We start from the raw sequence: 16,025 nt of genomic DNA, 5'->3' as shown, positions 1-16,025 counted from the left end.
CCGCCGCCCAGAGTGCACGCAGGGACAGATGCTTGCCTGAGGTTTGGTTCACAGCCAGCCCGGCTCTGGGGTCAGACTGGCTGCCAGCCCAGGACCTCAGGGCAGGGAGCTGGGAGGCCAGCTGAGGGCCAGGGTCCCCCCTGCTGCATCCCAGAGAGCTCCTCCTTGACCCCGAAGGAACCCTAGCACCAGCTGCCAAAGGAGGGTCTCCCACCAGCCAGGCTCCCCAACCCTCCTGCCTGCGTTGATCAGTACCCTGGACGTGAGCACCCAGTCATTCAGAGGGGCCCTGTCGGGTGCCAGTTGTGTTGTCCGGAGGCAGGAACAAGGCTCACCTTCCCCTCCTTTCAGATGAGAAGTAGCCCTCTCACCAAGCCCCGAGTCCCCCAGAGGGTGGCCCTGCCCGCTCCTACTCCAGGCTCTGAACACATCTGCAGCCTTAAGTTACCGGAGTGTGCAGATGCTCCCCGCCTGGGCACCTGCCTGTCCGCCCCCTCTTCAGGAGACACTCTGCCCCTGGTTTACACAAGGCTGCTTCCATCACCCTGTGGGCTCAGTTTCAGGGCCCCTTAGAGAGGTCCCCAGCCCACATCTCAGTAGGTGGACTCAGCTCCACGGATTCTGCCGTCTTTCCCAGTTGGTTTTGATCATTTGTGATCAGACATTTCTCTCTAGAGGAGATGTGACCCTTGTGAACTCAAGGAGCTCAACTTCTTGGTCCACTGATGGATTCCCAGAGCCTAGATCAACTGGCACAGAGCAGGTAATTAACCGAAATTTGCTGAACGTCTGTGTGCACGAACAAATGAGCTCTCTGAAAGAAAGAGACCTGGTAGTAGTGGTTGGACTGGAGAAGACACTGGTGGAGGAGGAAGAAAGGGCTACCTAATTTGCTGGGCAAAAATGTAGTACAGGCTGGAGACAAGTTCTAGGGTCAAGAAGGCAAATGTCCAGGGATGAGAAAACACTTCAAAGGCACTGTGGCATAGCCGAAAGAGCAAGGGTGTAATGAAACCAGAACCTTTTGCATTTCCGTATGAGCTGTGTGATGCTGAGCAAGTGTCTTAACCCCTCTGTGTCTGAGCTTCTTCGTCATCTGTCAAGTGACAGCAGTGTTTTAGGAGTCTGTGTACTATAAAGAGCTACGTGGCCTCAAGGCTGTGGCAGTTCAGGCCTGGCCCCTGTGAGTGGGCTGAGGGTAGGTAACAAGAGGGGCAACTTCAACTCCCCTAGAGTCAACAGGACTCAGGGGCTGTTGGGCTCTAGCCACCTCTCAGCATCTCCACGGGGAGGGAGGCTTTTGAGGAGATGAGTTTTTAAATTCTCAGCTTTTCACAAAAATAGCCTCCACGCGGAGCCCCTGGTTTCAAGCAGACGATTTCTTTGTTACTCAGCGACTGGTGGGTGGGTGGGTGGTGCCGGCTGCTCATTTCCTGAATGAACAGCTGTGCCCTCGGCTGCGGGGGATAATCATCACACCACTTCACTGAGGCCCAGCCTCCTCCATTCACTGCACCCGGCTGCTGGTGGCCCTGCGCCCATGCTGGCAGTCAGGAGGGGCCTCGGGGAAAGAAACTGGATGCCAAGGGAGGGACTAAGGTCCTCAGCCCTGGCCCTGGCCTCCTCTGCAGCGAGCCAGGCCTCAGCCTCCTCAGAACTGGCCTTCGCAGCCTCCTGGCCTCCGAGCCCGTGTCCTTCCTCTCCCTCCCCTCCCCTGTCCTGCCACGCCAGCCTCCCGCTCTGCAGTGCCAACATGCACACCCCCAGGCCTCTCCCCACTGTAATATGTCTCTGTTCTCTGCCAAGGCTGGCTCCTTCTTGTCACTTGGAGCTTAGAGAAGTCCTCCTTGGCACCCCTGGCTGCTGGCCCCTGGCTCAGCCATCAAAAGGTCAAGGTGACTGGGAGGAGAGCCCGCCTCGGCACTGACATTCCCGCCCAGGCACTGACACTGGTTCCGATGGGCCAGGCGGGGACAGGGGTCCTGCAGATGGAGAGGGGAATGAGTTCCCAGGTGACAGCAGGGAGGCAGTTCCAGCAGAGGGGACAGGTGTCCACTGTGGCCCCAGCCCTTCTTCACGAGGGCAGGCTGGTGTCCTGTCAGACACCTAGGAGCCCTGTGACCCCAAGAGGGCTCCAAGCCGGTCTCCTCATCCAGGCGAGCCTCACGGAGCTGCTACCAGAAGCAGGCGAGGGGTGCCGGGAGGGCATTTTGAGAACTGAGGAAGACAAAGAGGAGAGCAGAGGATCTGAGGTGAGGAGGGGCCTTCCTCCGTGGAGATCTTCCGTCAGGGCCGGGATGAAGTCAGAAGGCTGGGCCTGCCTCTTGACCGTCAGGAACTGAGTCTCATTGTTCTGAGAGGTTCTGGAAGGGTAGGGAAGTGTGGCTGGTGCTTTATGCCCCTGGGTCCAAATACCTTTCTAACCATCTGAATGACACAGGCAAGACCTTCCTCCTCACTGACCCCCTTTCTTCCTGTAAAATAAGGATGACGAAAATAAATCTTTGAGGGGCTGGGGATATAGCTCAATGGGTAGAGTGCTTGCCTTGCATGCATAAGGCCCTGGGTTCCATCCCCAGCGTCACAAAACAAAACAGACAAAATAAATCATTGAGTCGTGTCTGATGGCACACACCTGTAATTCCAGCTCTCAGGAGGCTGAGGCAGGAGGATCTCAAGTTAGAGGTCAGCCTGCGCAACTTGGTGAGACCCTCATCAATTTATGAAGACCCTGTATCAAAATAAAATAAAAAAGGCTGGGGGTGTTGCTCAGTGGTAAAGCACCCCTTGGTTCAGTCTTCAGTACCAAAAAAAAAAAAAGAAACAAAGAAAAGAAAGAAAGAAAGAAAAAGAAAAAAGAGACAAGAATAAAATTATTGGGTGATGTGAGGGTGAAACACATTACCTCACAGGTAGGACAGCTTTAGTGCTTCTTACACAGCTATTTTATTAACCACTTTTAATTTTCATAGTTGTTTCTCTTTCCACTCCCACCTCCTTCTTATTTATTATTATTTATTTATTTATTTTTGTAGAGCTGGGGATTGGACTCTGGGGAGCTTTACCACTGAGCTACATTCCCAGCCCTTTTTATTTGATTTTGAGACAAATTACAGCTAAATTGCCCAGGCTGCCTCAAATTTACAATCCTCCTGCCTCAGCCTCCGGAGTAGCTGGGATTACAGGTGTGTGCCACCACACCTGGCTTCCTTCTTAATTAATTAATTTTTGCAGACCCTGTCTTAGAATAAAAGATGGGGGAAAAAGGGCTGGGGATATAGCTTAGTGGTTGAGCACCCCAGCGTTCAATCCTCAGGACCGAGAGAAAAAAAGAAAATGTCGCCTGCCCAGTGGTACTAAGGCACCAGCAGGGAAGGACTTCTTTCCAAGCCAAGACTGAGGGGAAAGGATGGGAGGAGGCAGAGGCCCCATTGTGGAGGCCTCCTCCACCCAGGCCCTGGGCTCACAGATGTTGTTGCATTTTGGCCCCAACAATCCTCAGGGGAGACTCAGAATGATAAGGGGTTTGGCCAGGGACACACTGTGGGGCTGAAATTCAAAACTGGCTCTTGTCTGATGTGGGCCCTGGGCTTCCTTTAGGAGCAGGCAGCTGTCCAGCAGGGTGCTGTGCCTGGACTGGATCAGTCCCCTCTGTGTGTGTGTGTGTGTGTGTGTGTGTGTGTGTGTGTGTGTGTGTGTGTGTTGTGTGGGTGTGTGGGGGGGAGAAGCTAGGTCTTTACTCCCTTAGGGTCCTCTTCAGTGCAATTCCATAGACCATCTCCAGGGCCGGCTGTGTGCCAAAAAGACGCCTTCCCGTGACTTGCCCACATTCTCCACTCCAGGGCAGGGCATCCCACAGTCAAGCCAGGGGACAAGCGGAGGGCCATGTGGGTGCAGATGGAGGGCAGGAGCATCCAGACAGAGGAACGTCTGGGAGTCCCTGGGAACTTGGCTTGCCCCCAGAGGGCCTCCCCTCTGCCGGGCCTCCCTTCTCCGGACGCAGCCCCGCGCACCCCACCCCTGGCTCTAATTGCCAGGAAAGCGTCGGCAGCGCGGTCCCCAGCTCTTCCTCGCCGCGTTCCTCAGCGGCTGCCCTGACAGGCAAATTACACGGCGGCCCAGCCATAAAAGCCACTTCCCAAACAAGAAGCTTTAGGCTGAGACGCAGCTAAGTCACTCCCCGGCGGTGCCTGGCTCGGGGGGTGGTGTCTGGGTCGGAGGCGACAAAGCCGGGTGTCCCTTTAAGCCGGGATACAAATTCCCACCGGCCCCTCCCGCCGCTCCCCTGACGTCAGCGGGAGGCGTGCGGGAGTGAGTGGGGGGCCGCGGCGCGCTCCGCGGCGCCTCGCACTCGCACAGCCGCGGGACCGTCCCCCGCCAGCTCCGCCCCAGGCCGAGCGCCCGGACCCCGCGCTGGGAGAGGTAAGGGCGGACGGCGAGGGCACCTGCGCTGGGAACGGCGGCTCCGGCGGGGACCGGGCGGGGGGCGCGGGGACCCGCGGGAGGGGGCTGCGCCCGCCCGGCTCGGCGGCGGGAGGAGGCCGGGGGCCGCGGCGACGGCGCCCCTCCCGCCCCCCCTCCGCTGGACCCCCAGGGGAGCCGAGGCGGAGCGGCTCCCCGGTCGGCGTGCGCCTGTCGGGGCTCGGTGTGGCCCCGGAGGCAGAGGCGGCCGGTCCCTACCCTGCCACGGCCTCGGTCTGGGGACCCGGGAGGGAGCCGGTGGCGGGGAAACCACAGGGCGCCGTGCGGATGCCAAAGGCGAGTGCTGCTGGGAGCATCCCCGGTCTCTGCCCCTGGAATCTGGGCTGGGACTGGGAGGGACCGTCGGGGACCAGCAGACTGTGGCGCCCGGAGCAGCTGTTTCCTCGGGACTCTGTTTTCCCCCTTGTGGATGGGGATAGCGGTGTTAATTGGCTTGGAGAGGTGGCTCCTTGTCATTTTCACCTTGGAGCCACCCCACCGAGCGTCCCTGCCTCTCCCCAGCCTGCTGGGCTCCCTCTGGCCCCCCCCCTTGTTGGGCACAGCCCCACTCCCCCAGGGCAGGGTGATAAGCCAGGACCTGCAGGGACACTGCTGCTGTGGGATGGATGCTGGGAGTCAGGGTGGCCTTGGCTGGCAGCTGACCCCTGAGTGGCCTGGCCCTGACATGAGGAGGCCGGGTGGAGACAGGGGCGATGCTGGCTGGCACCCACGGGGGGGGGGGGGGCAGCAGGTCCTGCCAGGCTGCCAGCCTGCGGGTTCTTCCCGGGGAGAGGAGGGAGACCAGAGAGAACAATAATAAATACAGAGGGTGAACTGCTGTGTGGCAGCCTGGGGGAGGGGAGGAGGAAGTGCACCCGGTGGGGGTGGGCAACCTCTCTGAGAGCCTGGCACCACTCGCCTGATGCCCTCCAGGAGGGGGCTTTCTGCCCTGGGGAGGGGGGAGCGTTCTTCCCAAACCTGACTCCATCCCAGATGCTTCTGGGCCTCCAAATTCTGAACGTTTCCTCTTCCCAGCCTTGCCCCCCACCATCTCCCTGAAGTCCTTTCATTATTTGCCTATTCTGATTTGTATGCCCTACCTCCAAAAAATTTAAAATAATAACAAATAAAAGGTGCAAGGTGCAAATAGGAACTGGAAGCTCAGGGGGCTGGGAGGGCCACAGGACAGTCTTGGCCACAGACATTTACACCAGGCCTGGAAGAGATGGCTGGACAATGTTCATGGATGCTTGCTGGTCAGGGGGCCTCTAGGGACCCTGGAGAAACCACACTGATGGGTGGTGGAGAGGGGACATCCATCAGTCCAGGACACCCTCAGGGCGGCACCCGGCAGAGGGCGCTCTGAGCTTGGCTGAGCGGGTCACGTCCACTAGTCACAACCTTGGTAGCCAAGACTGAGAGCCTTGTGGAGGGGTGCTTGGGCAGTTCAGATATCGATGTCCATGCTGCCCAGCAACGTGGGGGGCTCTTCCTCTGCCTCAAAGCCAGTGAAATGATAGGCCTGGAGTGTGGGGGACAGAGCACACTGGACATCTCCAGGCTCTGGGGTCTCACTGATTTTCATTCAAGCTCAGCCACTCTGTGTGACTTTGATTAGTCTGTTCCTCTTTCTAGGGGGCTCAGAATGGGAAAGTGACTTGCCTAGGACCACACAGCCAGGCGGAGGTGGAGCAGGGATGTGAAGTGCTCTCCTGGTGTGGTCCTAAAGGTTCCCAACACTATCCCTGCCAAAGAAGCCCAAAGGCCTTAAACACAGTGGCCCAAGACAGCCAGGGCTCAGACAGGGGCAGGGCAAGTGGACACTCAAGTCATTAAGCACTAGCATTGGCTGAGGCAGCCCTCTGTGCATACCAGGCACAAGCACCCTGTGTGTACACACACACACACACACACACACACACACACACACATATACACGCTGTGGGGGGAGGAACCAGGTTTAATTAGGTCAACTCCAGCTGCAGGAGCAGCTTTGACACTGGTATTTTAAGGAGTGTCTGGGAGGCTGGGGGAAGGGAGCAGCCAGACAAGTTTCAGCTTCTGTCTGGTGGTCCCAAGGTTATATTGTCATCCTATAGGGTGACAAAGCCCCCAGCATTCAGCAAGCCCTTCCATTGCCATCCTCATGTTCCCCGTCCTTTCTATTTTTAAGCAGCTGTACCCATTCCTCTCCATCTGCTCCCCCATGATGGGGGTTTGGGGCGGGGATGTTTTTATTGGGGGAATTGTTTTTAAGTGTGGCAGAGTTGGTGAGTGACTCACCCAAGGTCAAGGTCTGAGTCAGCGCAATGCCAGAAATAGAACCCCAGTCCTGGCTCCCCAGCTTTTCCACACCCCTGCTCCCCCTCCTGCCCAGGGCCTTTCTGTACTTTGCCCCCAGACATCTCCAGGATGCAGAAAAGGTACTCTTGACCTGCCGTGGGACCTCAGGGAGCCTCTTTCACTCCTCTGGATCCCGAGTGTGCTGACGGCAGTCTTTGCGTAGGTTGGGGTGCAGGGCTTGGCAGGTGGCTATAGCCGTTAGGTGGTAGCAGGACTTCCTATGCCAAACTCGAATCATGTGCCCATTTTCCACACTGAACTGGGGCTCTCCAAGGGCAGAGCTGTCTTCCACATGTTTGTCACGGTGCCTGGTACTTCGTTTTATTTCAGTTACAGGTGTATGTGTAAATATTTTTTTTTATTGGAATATAGGACACTGGTTAGGAAATGTCACCTTGGGGTCTGCCCCTTATATGTGTGTGTGTGTATTTATTTATTTCACTCATTTATTTTTGTTTACGTGGTGCTGAGGATCGAACCCAGGGTCCTGCACATGTGAGATGCGCGCTCTACCGCTGAGCCACAACCCAGCCCCCTTATGTATATTTTTGACAACCTCAGAGGAGAGGTGGACTGACCTTCTTCAATCATCTGGAACAGCCATGATTCATGTAGCTAGAGATAAAGCTGAAGCCCAGAGAGGGACATGTGCTAGTCCCACATGTGCTAGTCTACACAGCATTGGGTTTGCTCTCCCCCAGCTCCCCTGGTGGGGAAGGACCATAGCAACCATTTCTGCTCCATTCTTTTGGAGGGGAGTTGAGAACTAGAGCAGAGCCCCAGCTGGCTATGGTCACCTGCTGCCAGGGCTGAGTCACCATTCAGAGTGCCATGGCTCTATGACACTGCATCACACCTGGGTCATCTCCAAATAGGCCTGATGTTTTGTTTTTGTATCCCTGGACCCCCCACTGGTAGATCAGGGTCCCTTGGAGTTTGGCTTTCATGCAGGGCAGTGAAGACCAGCTTGACTGGAGGGTCAGAACCAAAGCCTGTGGCCTGGGAGATACCCTCCCACAGGGACATGGCCCCGGCTCTGCCCTGAGCAGGTGTCCTGATGAGGACACTGAGACCGGAAGGGAGGGTCGCTGAGCAAGTGCTGCAGAGGCCCATCCAGCCTGGGCAGCCCCCCTGCTGCCAGGAGCTGATTCTGAAGGGAATTATTCCAGACACCAAAGCCCCCGAACAGACACCAGATCCCTCTAGGGATGGCCTTTCCTGGAGTTGAAGCAAGTCTCTGTCTCTCTGCTCTTAGGGGAGTTTATTTTTGCCTTTAGTTTCTCAGGGAAAGTTCTTTTTGGGAAAATTCCAGCCTCAACCCGGCTGAACCAGGAACAGAACTGATCCTCATAGGTAGAACACTGGCTCTCCATCTGACAGTTCTGGGCTCTGTCACCGGCCTGCTTACCTGTGTGACTGTGGGTGAGTCATTTAACCTCTGGGAGCCTCAGCTGCCTCATGTATAAAATGGAAACAATTGTAATTTAGCCTTTCAGGGCGAGTGGAAGGTTTCAGAACAGAAATCAGTCCCTTACAGCCCTGTACAGTGGGAGGCATTGGGACAGCAAACCCTTCAGCATTTCCCCTGTCCTCTTTGACCGTGACCCTCTGGAGACGGGGTCTGAATGGAAGCTTGCTCTGTGTCCCCACCCCATCTCCCTCACCTCCCAGGCTGCTGGGTGTTGAGCAGCTCCTCCCAGTCCAGAGCCCTCTCCAAGGTCACACAGCAAGTCCACAGCATCATGGGGCCTCTCACAGGGCTCCTGACTCCCCACTGTAAGGCCCCCCCGGTCAGCTTGTCCTGGCCTAAGTCCTGGCTCAGACATGGTGGCCCTGACTGAGTGACTGAATCTCTCTGAGCCTCTGTTTCCTTGTCTGCAAAATGGGGTCAGAGGCCTGCAGCAGGAATTGAATAAAAAGAAACTTCAGGCTGGGCTGTAGTTGGTGGAGCGCTTGCCTACTATGCACAGGCCTGGGTTCAATCCCCAGAGCCCCCCCAAAAAGAGAGAAAGAAACTGAAGGTATGAGGGGCAGGGACCCAGCAGTGGGCAAGTCCCAAGGAGGGTAAGAGTGAAAGGCCAGCTGGGCCCCTGTGCCCCCACAGCACCTCCAAACCTAAAACAGCCCGCCTGGGAGGAGCGAACCCTGTCCATCCCGTCCATCCTCAAGACACAGTTCCTTTTCTTGGACGGAGAGAGGAGGCTGGTGGGAGGGGCAGGCTGTAGGGCCTTGGCTCTCTGCATGGTGGAAGCTGCCCGCAGCTATGCCCCGAAGTGCCTCCTACCTTCTCCTGGGAAAGGGCTTCTGTGGCTCTTCTATCCCCGCCCCCACTGGTCTCAGCTGCTTCTAGCCCCCACCCTGGGAGAGGAGGCAGGGAGGCTGTCCTCACTTTACCCTTCCCACTGCCTACTTAATGTGGAGTCTGGAGTGGTGGTCACCTGGCTGACCTGGGAGCAATGGGCATCTGGTTGGCTCAGCAGTCCCCTGCTCAGTGCCTGCGTCTCCCTGGTAACCGCTGGACTCTGTCCCCCTCCCCCATCCCCCCCAGGACTTCCCATCACCGGCTGTCACTGCCAAGCACAACTCCAGGCCTGGGAAAACTGCAGCGGGGAGGCCTGGATGCCCTGCTTCCCAGAGAGCCCGAGGCAGGCTTCTGTCCTCACCACCTGCCAGCCTTCGCCCAGGTGGGGTAGGCTGTCCAAGGAAGGCCTGGCACCTAGTGCCTCCCCAGATGGGGCATTTTGGGGAAGCTTGCTGCCTGTCTTTTTTTTTTTTTTTTTGGTAACAGTTTTGTTGAGATATTATTTATAGGCCTTACAATCCACCTGCTTAATGTGTGAGATTGGGGCCGGGGTGTGGCTCCGAGGTCGAGGGCCTGCCTGGTGTTCACGAAGCCTTGGGCTCCATCTACAGCACCACAAAACACACAAAAAATCTCTGCCCTGGCCCCTCCCACAGCCCCTCTTCTGGTCATTGCATGTAAATGGAATCAGGCAATGTGTGGGCTTTGTAAAGGCTTCTTCCGCCTGGCGACCCGTGTTCAGGGTTCACCTGTGTTGCGGTGTGGTGGGAATTGCTACTTCGGGTCTTTTCACGGCCCAGCGATGTCCTTCTATAAGGCTGTACCTCAGTTTGTTCATCTGTTGGTGGACATTTGGGTTGTTTCTATTTTTTGACTTTTTTTTAATAGAGTTGCTATGAAATGAATTTGTTTTTAAGTTGTAGGTGGACACGATATCTTTATGTTATTTATTTTTGTTTACGTGGTGCTGAGGATCGAACCCAGTGCCTCACAGGCACTAGGCAAGTGCTCTACCCCTGAGCCACCATCCCAGCCCCATTGGCTGAAAGTTTTTGTGTGGTTGCTTCTCTCTCTCTTTTTTCACTTTTCTCCTTACTTCTTTTTTTCTTTTTTTTTTTTTTTGCGGTGCTGGGGATGTCACCCAGAGCCTCATGCATGCCAGGCACCAGGCAGGCGCCCTATCCCTAGGCTTCATCCCTAGCCCTTTTTTCTTCTAAGGGGCACATGGCTGGGGTGTGACTCAGTGGTAAAGTGCTTGCCTAGCATGTGTGAGCTAGGTCAACCCTGGGTTTGATCCTCAGCACTTCAAAAAGTGGGGGGAAAGTATATTTTACCCAGGCAGGAGGACTGCTTGAGCCTAGGCGTTCTAGGCCAGCCTGGGCACATACGTAGTGAGATCCTGTCTCAAAAAATAACAATAACATAGCTCAGTTGGTAGAGTGCTTGCTTCACACACAGGAGGCCATGGGTTCAATCCTCAGCGCCACCAAAAAAAAAAAAAAAAAAAAAAGGATGAGGAGCTGGGGCATAGCTTGGTGGTTGAGTGCGTGCCTAGCATGCATTTGCAGCAGCAATCAATCAATTTGAAAAATAAAAAAATAAAATGGGGATGAAAATGCCAAGCCCAGCCCCCTAACTCCTGGAGTAAGCTCCAAGCTGAGTGCCCCACAGCCCTCCCCGGCTGCATGGGGAGAGCGTGGGAGGCGGGAGGGTTCTTCCCCACCTCCACCTCCAGGGATGCAGAGCCAGCTCACCATCTTGGCCCAGAAAATTCTCACTTGCTGTGTGATTTGGGGCAGAAGCCAGGGGACATGCTGCAGTAACAGGGTGGACCAGTGGCTCCTAGGCTCTGGAGCCCTGCTAGGTGGTGTCTTCCTGCCCTTGGACTCTGAACTCCTGAGAAGCCATAGCCAAGACCCACCACAGCCTCAGAGGGGGTGAGGCAGGCGTTATCAGAAACAGAGGCCAATGGAATGCCACCAGGATCAACAGCTGATAAGGAGCCTGCGAGAGCTCTCCTGGGCCCAGGCCGCCCGGCTCAACTGGGCAAGTGCTTCTCCCTCCCTGGGTTCTTCAGCAGCTTTAGTTGGGTTCCAGGACTTCTTGACCCTTTTCCTCAGTAGAGAAACACACAGGGTGGGTTTTCTCAAGGTCATCTAGGCACCAGCTGTTGACTGGGGACTTCTATTAATTTGCATTGACAATATGGGTGCATTGGGTCTCTCAGGATGCCAGGCACTGGCCCACACGCATCATTTCATCCTCCATATCCTCACATGACACTATTGACCTCGTTTTGCTTCTTCCTCTTCTTTGCTGCTGTACTAGAGATGGAGCTTAGGGCTTCACATGCTGGGCAAGCGCTCTTCACTAAGCTACACCCCCAGCCCTTCAGCCTCATTTTGAGAGGCTGAAACTGGGCTAAGGAAAAATAGCCCACATTCCCAAGAGCTCATGGTGCACTGGTCTTGTTCTCTCTCTCTCCCTCTCTCCCCCTCTCCCCCTCTCCCTCTCTCGCTCTCTCCCCCTTTCCCCACCCCCCCACCCCCCCCCCGCGGTCCCCTGCAGTGCTGAGGATCAACCCCAGGGCCTTGTGCTTGCTAGGCAAGTGTGGTCCGGTTTTAGGCATGTATTTAACCCTCAGAGTAACCTTTCTATGAAGTAAGAAGCAACCTATACCCAAATTTTAGAGCAAATGATGCAAAAGGTCAAGAGTGTCGATCAAGGCCCCAGAGCAGGTAGGTGGATTCAAACCCGTGCTGTCAGGTCTGGAGCCCGCACCCCTGGCCACCATGTGGGTCTGCAGAGGTCATGCTTAAGATCACCAAGTTGTAGGTGACCGAGTTGGGGTTTGAACCTAGAGCTGTGAACTTGAAACACAATTCACATCTTGGCCACCCTGCATTCCACCTCCCCAGCCCCTGGGTTAGAAGCCTGGACTGCAAGCTGAAGCACTTGGGGCTACATGGCATTTGTTTGTTTGGTGCTGAGGTGGAACCCAGGGCCCCACACAGGCTGAGCGTGTGGTTTACCCCTGAGCTGCACCCAACTCTGACATGACCGCTGTGTCCTCCTGGTGGACAGAGAGGCTGAGAGGCCTGAGAGGCTGAGGCCATGCTGCAGGAGCGGCAGGCGGGAACCGCCCTCCCTCCTCGTGCCCAGCGCGCAGAGCTGTCCCCAGCATGCAGAGCGTACCCCGCAGTACTCACCCATGCCTCCCTCTCTCCCTTGCAGACGGAGCCTGTGGCTGGCAAGGCCACCGAGCAGGGCCAGGCCGGGCCCTGCCCGCAAGGACGCCCAAACCCTTCACCGGCCCCCGAGCCACAGAGCCCACCAGGCTCTCCTGCTGGCCCCACCATGACATCGGAGCCCACGTCGCCTCCTGTGGTGCCCCCACTCCACTCCCCCAAGTCCCCTGTCTGGCCTACCTTCCCTTTCCACAGGGAGGGCAGCAGGGTCTGGGAACGAGGCGGAGTCGCTTCTCGGGACCTGCCCAGCCCTCTGCCGACCAAACGGACGAGGACATATTCAGCGTGAGTATGGCTCCTGGCTCAGTCCCTGGTCTTCCCTCAGGACGGGGCTGACCCCACCCATTCCCATGCTCTATCACCCACTGTCCTCACCTGAGGATGGAGAAGCTGTGTTTGGAGCTTCCAGTAGCTTCCATGTTTATTCCTTCATCCCACAAAAATGTACTGAGCTCCTGACCAGGGACCAGGGATGAGTGAGACAAGAGCCCCGACAAGAGCCCCATTCGCAGTGGCTCACAGTCTGGGGGCCCTGTCCCCCACCATCGACGCCTGGCAGGGATGGGCAAGGAGAACCCAGGCCCAGGGACGAGGGCCTGCTCGCAGGGTTGGGAAGGTGAACCTGGTGAAGAAGGGCTCGGTGGCCCGGGAAGGCGGAGCCGCACGGGGCTCGCCTTTCGGGAGGGGTGGGCAGGCTGGCCCTGTGGAGCAGGTCACTGGATGAGGCCATGAGGGTCGCAGTGGGGGGTTGTGAGACCCACAGGGTCGCAGACTTGGCTTGGCCGAAGGGTGTTTTCCGATTGTTTGTTTTCTGTGGCAATGTTGACTGTCCTGTGTCAGACCCAAGTCCGGGCACAGAGCCGATGCTTAGCAAATGGCAAGTGAAAATGAGTGAGGAACGCGTGGGTGACAGCAGCTTCAGGAGCGCGAGTTCCCTCGTGGGGAGGTACTCAAGCCAGGGCTGGACGTTCTTCATCAGGTTCTTACAACAGGAACCCATTTAAGCCCAAACAAGGAGGGGAGGGTGCTGTGTAGACAGGGGGCACTGGCAAGGAGTCAGGAGACCCTCTTGCTGTGCTACCCTGGGAGAGTCAGTTTCCCTCTCTGGGTCTCAGTCAAATGGGAATGATGTGAAGTTGAATGAGCAGCATTCTGTGTTCCCACAGCCCTGAGGCCAGCTTCACAGGCAGGGCCCAGGGAGGGTGGGGTTCCAGAGGGGTCTCCCCAGGCCGCAGCTCTAATCCCCCTACCCTATCCCCAGGACAGCCCGGGCCTCGGCCGGCCCTGTGTTCAAGGGCGTCTGTAAGCAGTTCTCACGCTCGCAGGGCCACGGCTTCATCACCCCCGAGAATGGATCGGAGGACATCTTCGTGCATGTATCTGAGTGAGTTCCCTTCACCTCCTTGTTCCTGGCTCAGAGGGGCCTCTCCCGCTTCCCCTTAGGCTGGCGAGGTCTGTGTCCCTCTTGGGTGGGGCTGGGGGTGTGTGGAAGGAGGCAGCTGGGGCTGGGGGGAGGGGGCATGCAGACCTCAGAGCCCCGGGAGCCCTGGGAGCCTGTTGCAGCCTTGTGGGGACCCGAGGGGCTGGACCAGCTCCCGGGCCTCAGCCGGGAAGGGGCCTTTGGTACGTAATGATGGGGAGAGGTGGGTCTCGGCCTGTCCGCACCTACCCCTAATGCCATGATGGAGGATCTCGGAGACACCCCCTGTGATCTTTCACCCTCAACTCCCAGAGAAGGAACTATGTCGGATTCCTGTTTCACAGAGAGAGAGACGAGACTTTGCTAGGCCATTGGCCCAGGCTCCTTGGCCTCTCTAGGCTGGGGCCAGGCTGCCTTGCACCCAGGCCACAGTGGCGTCCGGAGAGGGGCCTGCTCTTGGGCTGACGCCCCTCTCCTATTCACCAGCATTGAGGGAGAGTATGTGCCCGTGGAAGGCGACGAGGTGACCTACAAGATGTGCCCCATCCCACCCAAGAACCAGAAGTTCCAGGCCGTGGAGGTGGTGCTCACCCAGCTGGCCCCCCACACCCCCCATGAGACGTGGTCTGGCCAGGTCGTGGGCTCCTAGGCAGAGGCAGCCACACCGGGAAGGCGGGCAGCAGCGGGCCCTGTGCCCCCACAGTGCTGCTGACCAGCCCTGGGCGGCCTCAGTGTGCACGTCCATCTGTCTGTCTGTGCTCGTGGCCGTGAGTGTGTGCCTCTACCCACCCGTGACCCGTGACTGTTGTGTGAGCCAGCCAGGAGCCGGATGGAGGGGAGGCTGCCAGCCCTGCCTTGGCCTGCCCCTCCTCCCTCCTCCCTGCAGCGCACACCCCGCCCTCTTGCCCCCTGTCCGCTGTTCACGTGTTGACTGAGCTTCTGTGAGCCTGCCTCAGGCTCACAGGGACTCAGGGGACCCCTCTCTTAAGAGCTTGCTCCCCTCACTGCTGCCCACAGCCCTGCTGGGCCCCAGCCCTGGTCCTGGGCAGACTCTGCTTGTGCTCCTGCCTCCTGCCCTGGGCTGGGGGTCTCTGCCATGGTCTGGCCCCTTTCCCTCAGAAGCCAGGCAGGTGAGTGCTTTCCGGGAGCCTCTAGCTCCAGCAGGGGAAGAGGAGCTCCAGAAAGGGGTTCTTGTCTCACTGGCCAGGCCCCCCTCGGCCTGACAGTGGCTCTGAGCCCCTCAAGGCAAGGAGTGGGGACACAGCTCCTCAGCTTGGATGGAGCCATCCCCTGTATCCTGACTCCCAAACTCTAGATGCTCAGCCCTGGGCCCAGCCATGACAGCTGCTGAGGACTTGCTGATGGACTGATGAGTCCCCTCAGGCCAGGCCTGGCCAGGCCCCCGAAAGATGGCCCTCAGCCTGGGAGACCATGGGCCTTGCAAACCCAGGCCAGACCCCCTTTCCACAGGTCCCTGTCAGGCCCCTAGCCAAGGTGGTCCTCATCCTGTCCAGGCTTGGAGTCCCTATGGGACTAAGATGTGTGTGTCTGTCAGAGGTGGCCTGGCCTAAGAGACCAGGCAGGCCCTGCCCACCACACCTCCTTCTAGAGAGCGCATACATAAAGTGGCATAAAAGGGGTCACAGGCTCAAGGGAGGGCCCGTCAGGACAGCGGCCATTAGGAGACCCACTCTGCAAATAAAACTGGGGGCTCGAATACCCAGATGAGGGGATCAGTGAGTGGCCGTGTAGGTGCCTAAAACCCAGGCGAGAGGTCAGCGGGACATCTGCTTCTCACCCCTGCCCGGTGCCCACTCCAGAGGCAGGGAACCCAGAGCTGCTGGGGGCGCTGGCCAGCCCCAACAGTGGACAGGGCCAGCCTGACACCCCCTCTGAGCTAGGCTTCTCTGGCAAGGCCTGTCCCTGAGGATAAGGACCTGTGGCCCTCTTGGCCGAGGCCCTGTTGGTACAGGACTCCTTGCCTGCCAGGCTTCCCTCCTGTAAGCAGACCCCCTTTCTAGGTGCCCTGGGGCTGCCTGGGGGGCAGTGGGCAGCAGCTCTCCTCCCCATTCTTGGGTCCTCCAGGCCCCAGTCAGAAGTCCTCCCAAGACCCCAGCCACGGACTGCCCATCCTTCCTAACACTGGCAATAAACTCTCGACTGTGACCTACACTGGCCCAGAGCTGCCTTTGTCCTGCAGGTTCCCTGGGGGAGGACGTACCCAACTTTGGGGCTTCAGTGTATCACACTT

At 57.7% G+C, this 16,025-nt stretch overlaps 1 protein-coding gene across 1 annotated transcript; it reads left to right on the top strand.

Moving 5' to 3' along the window:
- The first annotated feature begins 4,264 nt into the window (after positions 1-4,264).
- On the top strand, positions 4,265-15,944 carry Csdc2 (cold shock domain containing C2). The gene is made up of 4 exons (XM_078052675.1): positions 4,265-4,422; positions 12,341-12,639; positions 13,616-13,738; positions 14,261-15,944. The coding sequence occupies exons 2-4, from the start codon at positions 12,464-12,466 to the stop codon at positions 14,421-14,423; spliced, it is 462 nt and encodes a 153-aa protein (XP_077908801.1). The 5' UTR covers positions 4,265-4,422; positions 12,341-12,463; the 3' UTR covers positions 14,424-15,944.
- The last annotated feature ends 81 nt before the right edge of the window (positions 15,945-16,025 follow it).

Source organism: Ictidomys tridecemlineatus, chromosome 6, assembly GCF_052094955.1.
Source record: "Ictidomys tridecemlineatus isolate mIctTri1 chromosome 6, mIctTri1.hap1, whole genome shotgun sequence".
NCBI classification, from domain to species: Eukaryota; Metazoa; Chordata; class Mammalia; order Rodentia; family Sciuridae; genus Ictidomys; species Ictidomys tridecemlineatus.
Note: the sequence above shows the minus strand (reverse complement) of the source record. Positions and strands in the feature narration are given on the sequence as shown.

Bases quoted from the DNA above. Each gene is read 5' to 3' on its own strand.
- Csdc2 (XM_078052675.1), top strand. From the start codon at position 12,464: ATGACATCGGAGCCCACGTCGCCTCCTGTGGTGCCCCCACTCCACTCC. The intron at 12,640-13,615 runs GTGAGTATGGCT...CCCTATCCCCAG, and splicing joins CGGACGAGGACATATTCAGC to GACAGCCCGGGCCTCGGCCG. The intron at 13,739-14,260 runs GTGAGTTCCCTT...CCTATTCACCAG, and splicing joins ATCTTCGTGCATGTATCTGA to CATTGAGGGAGAGTATGTGC.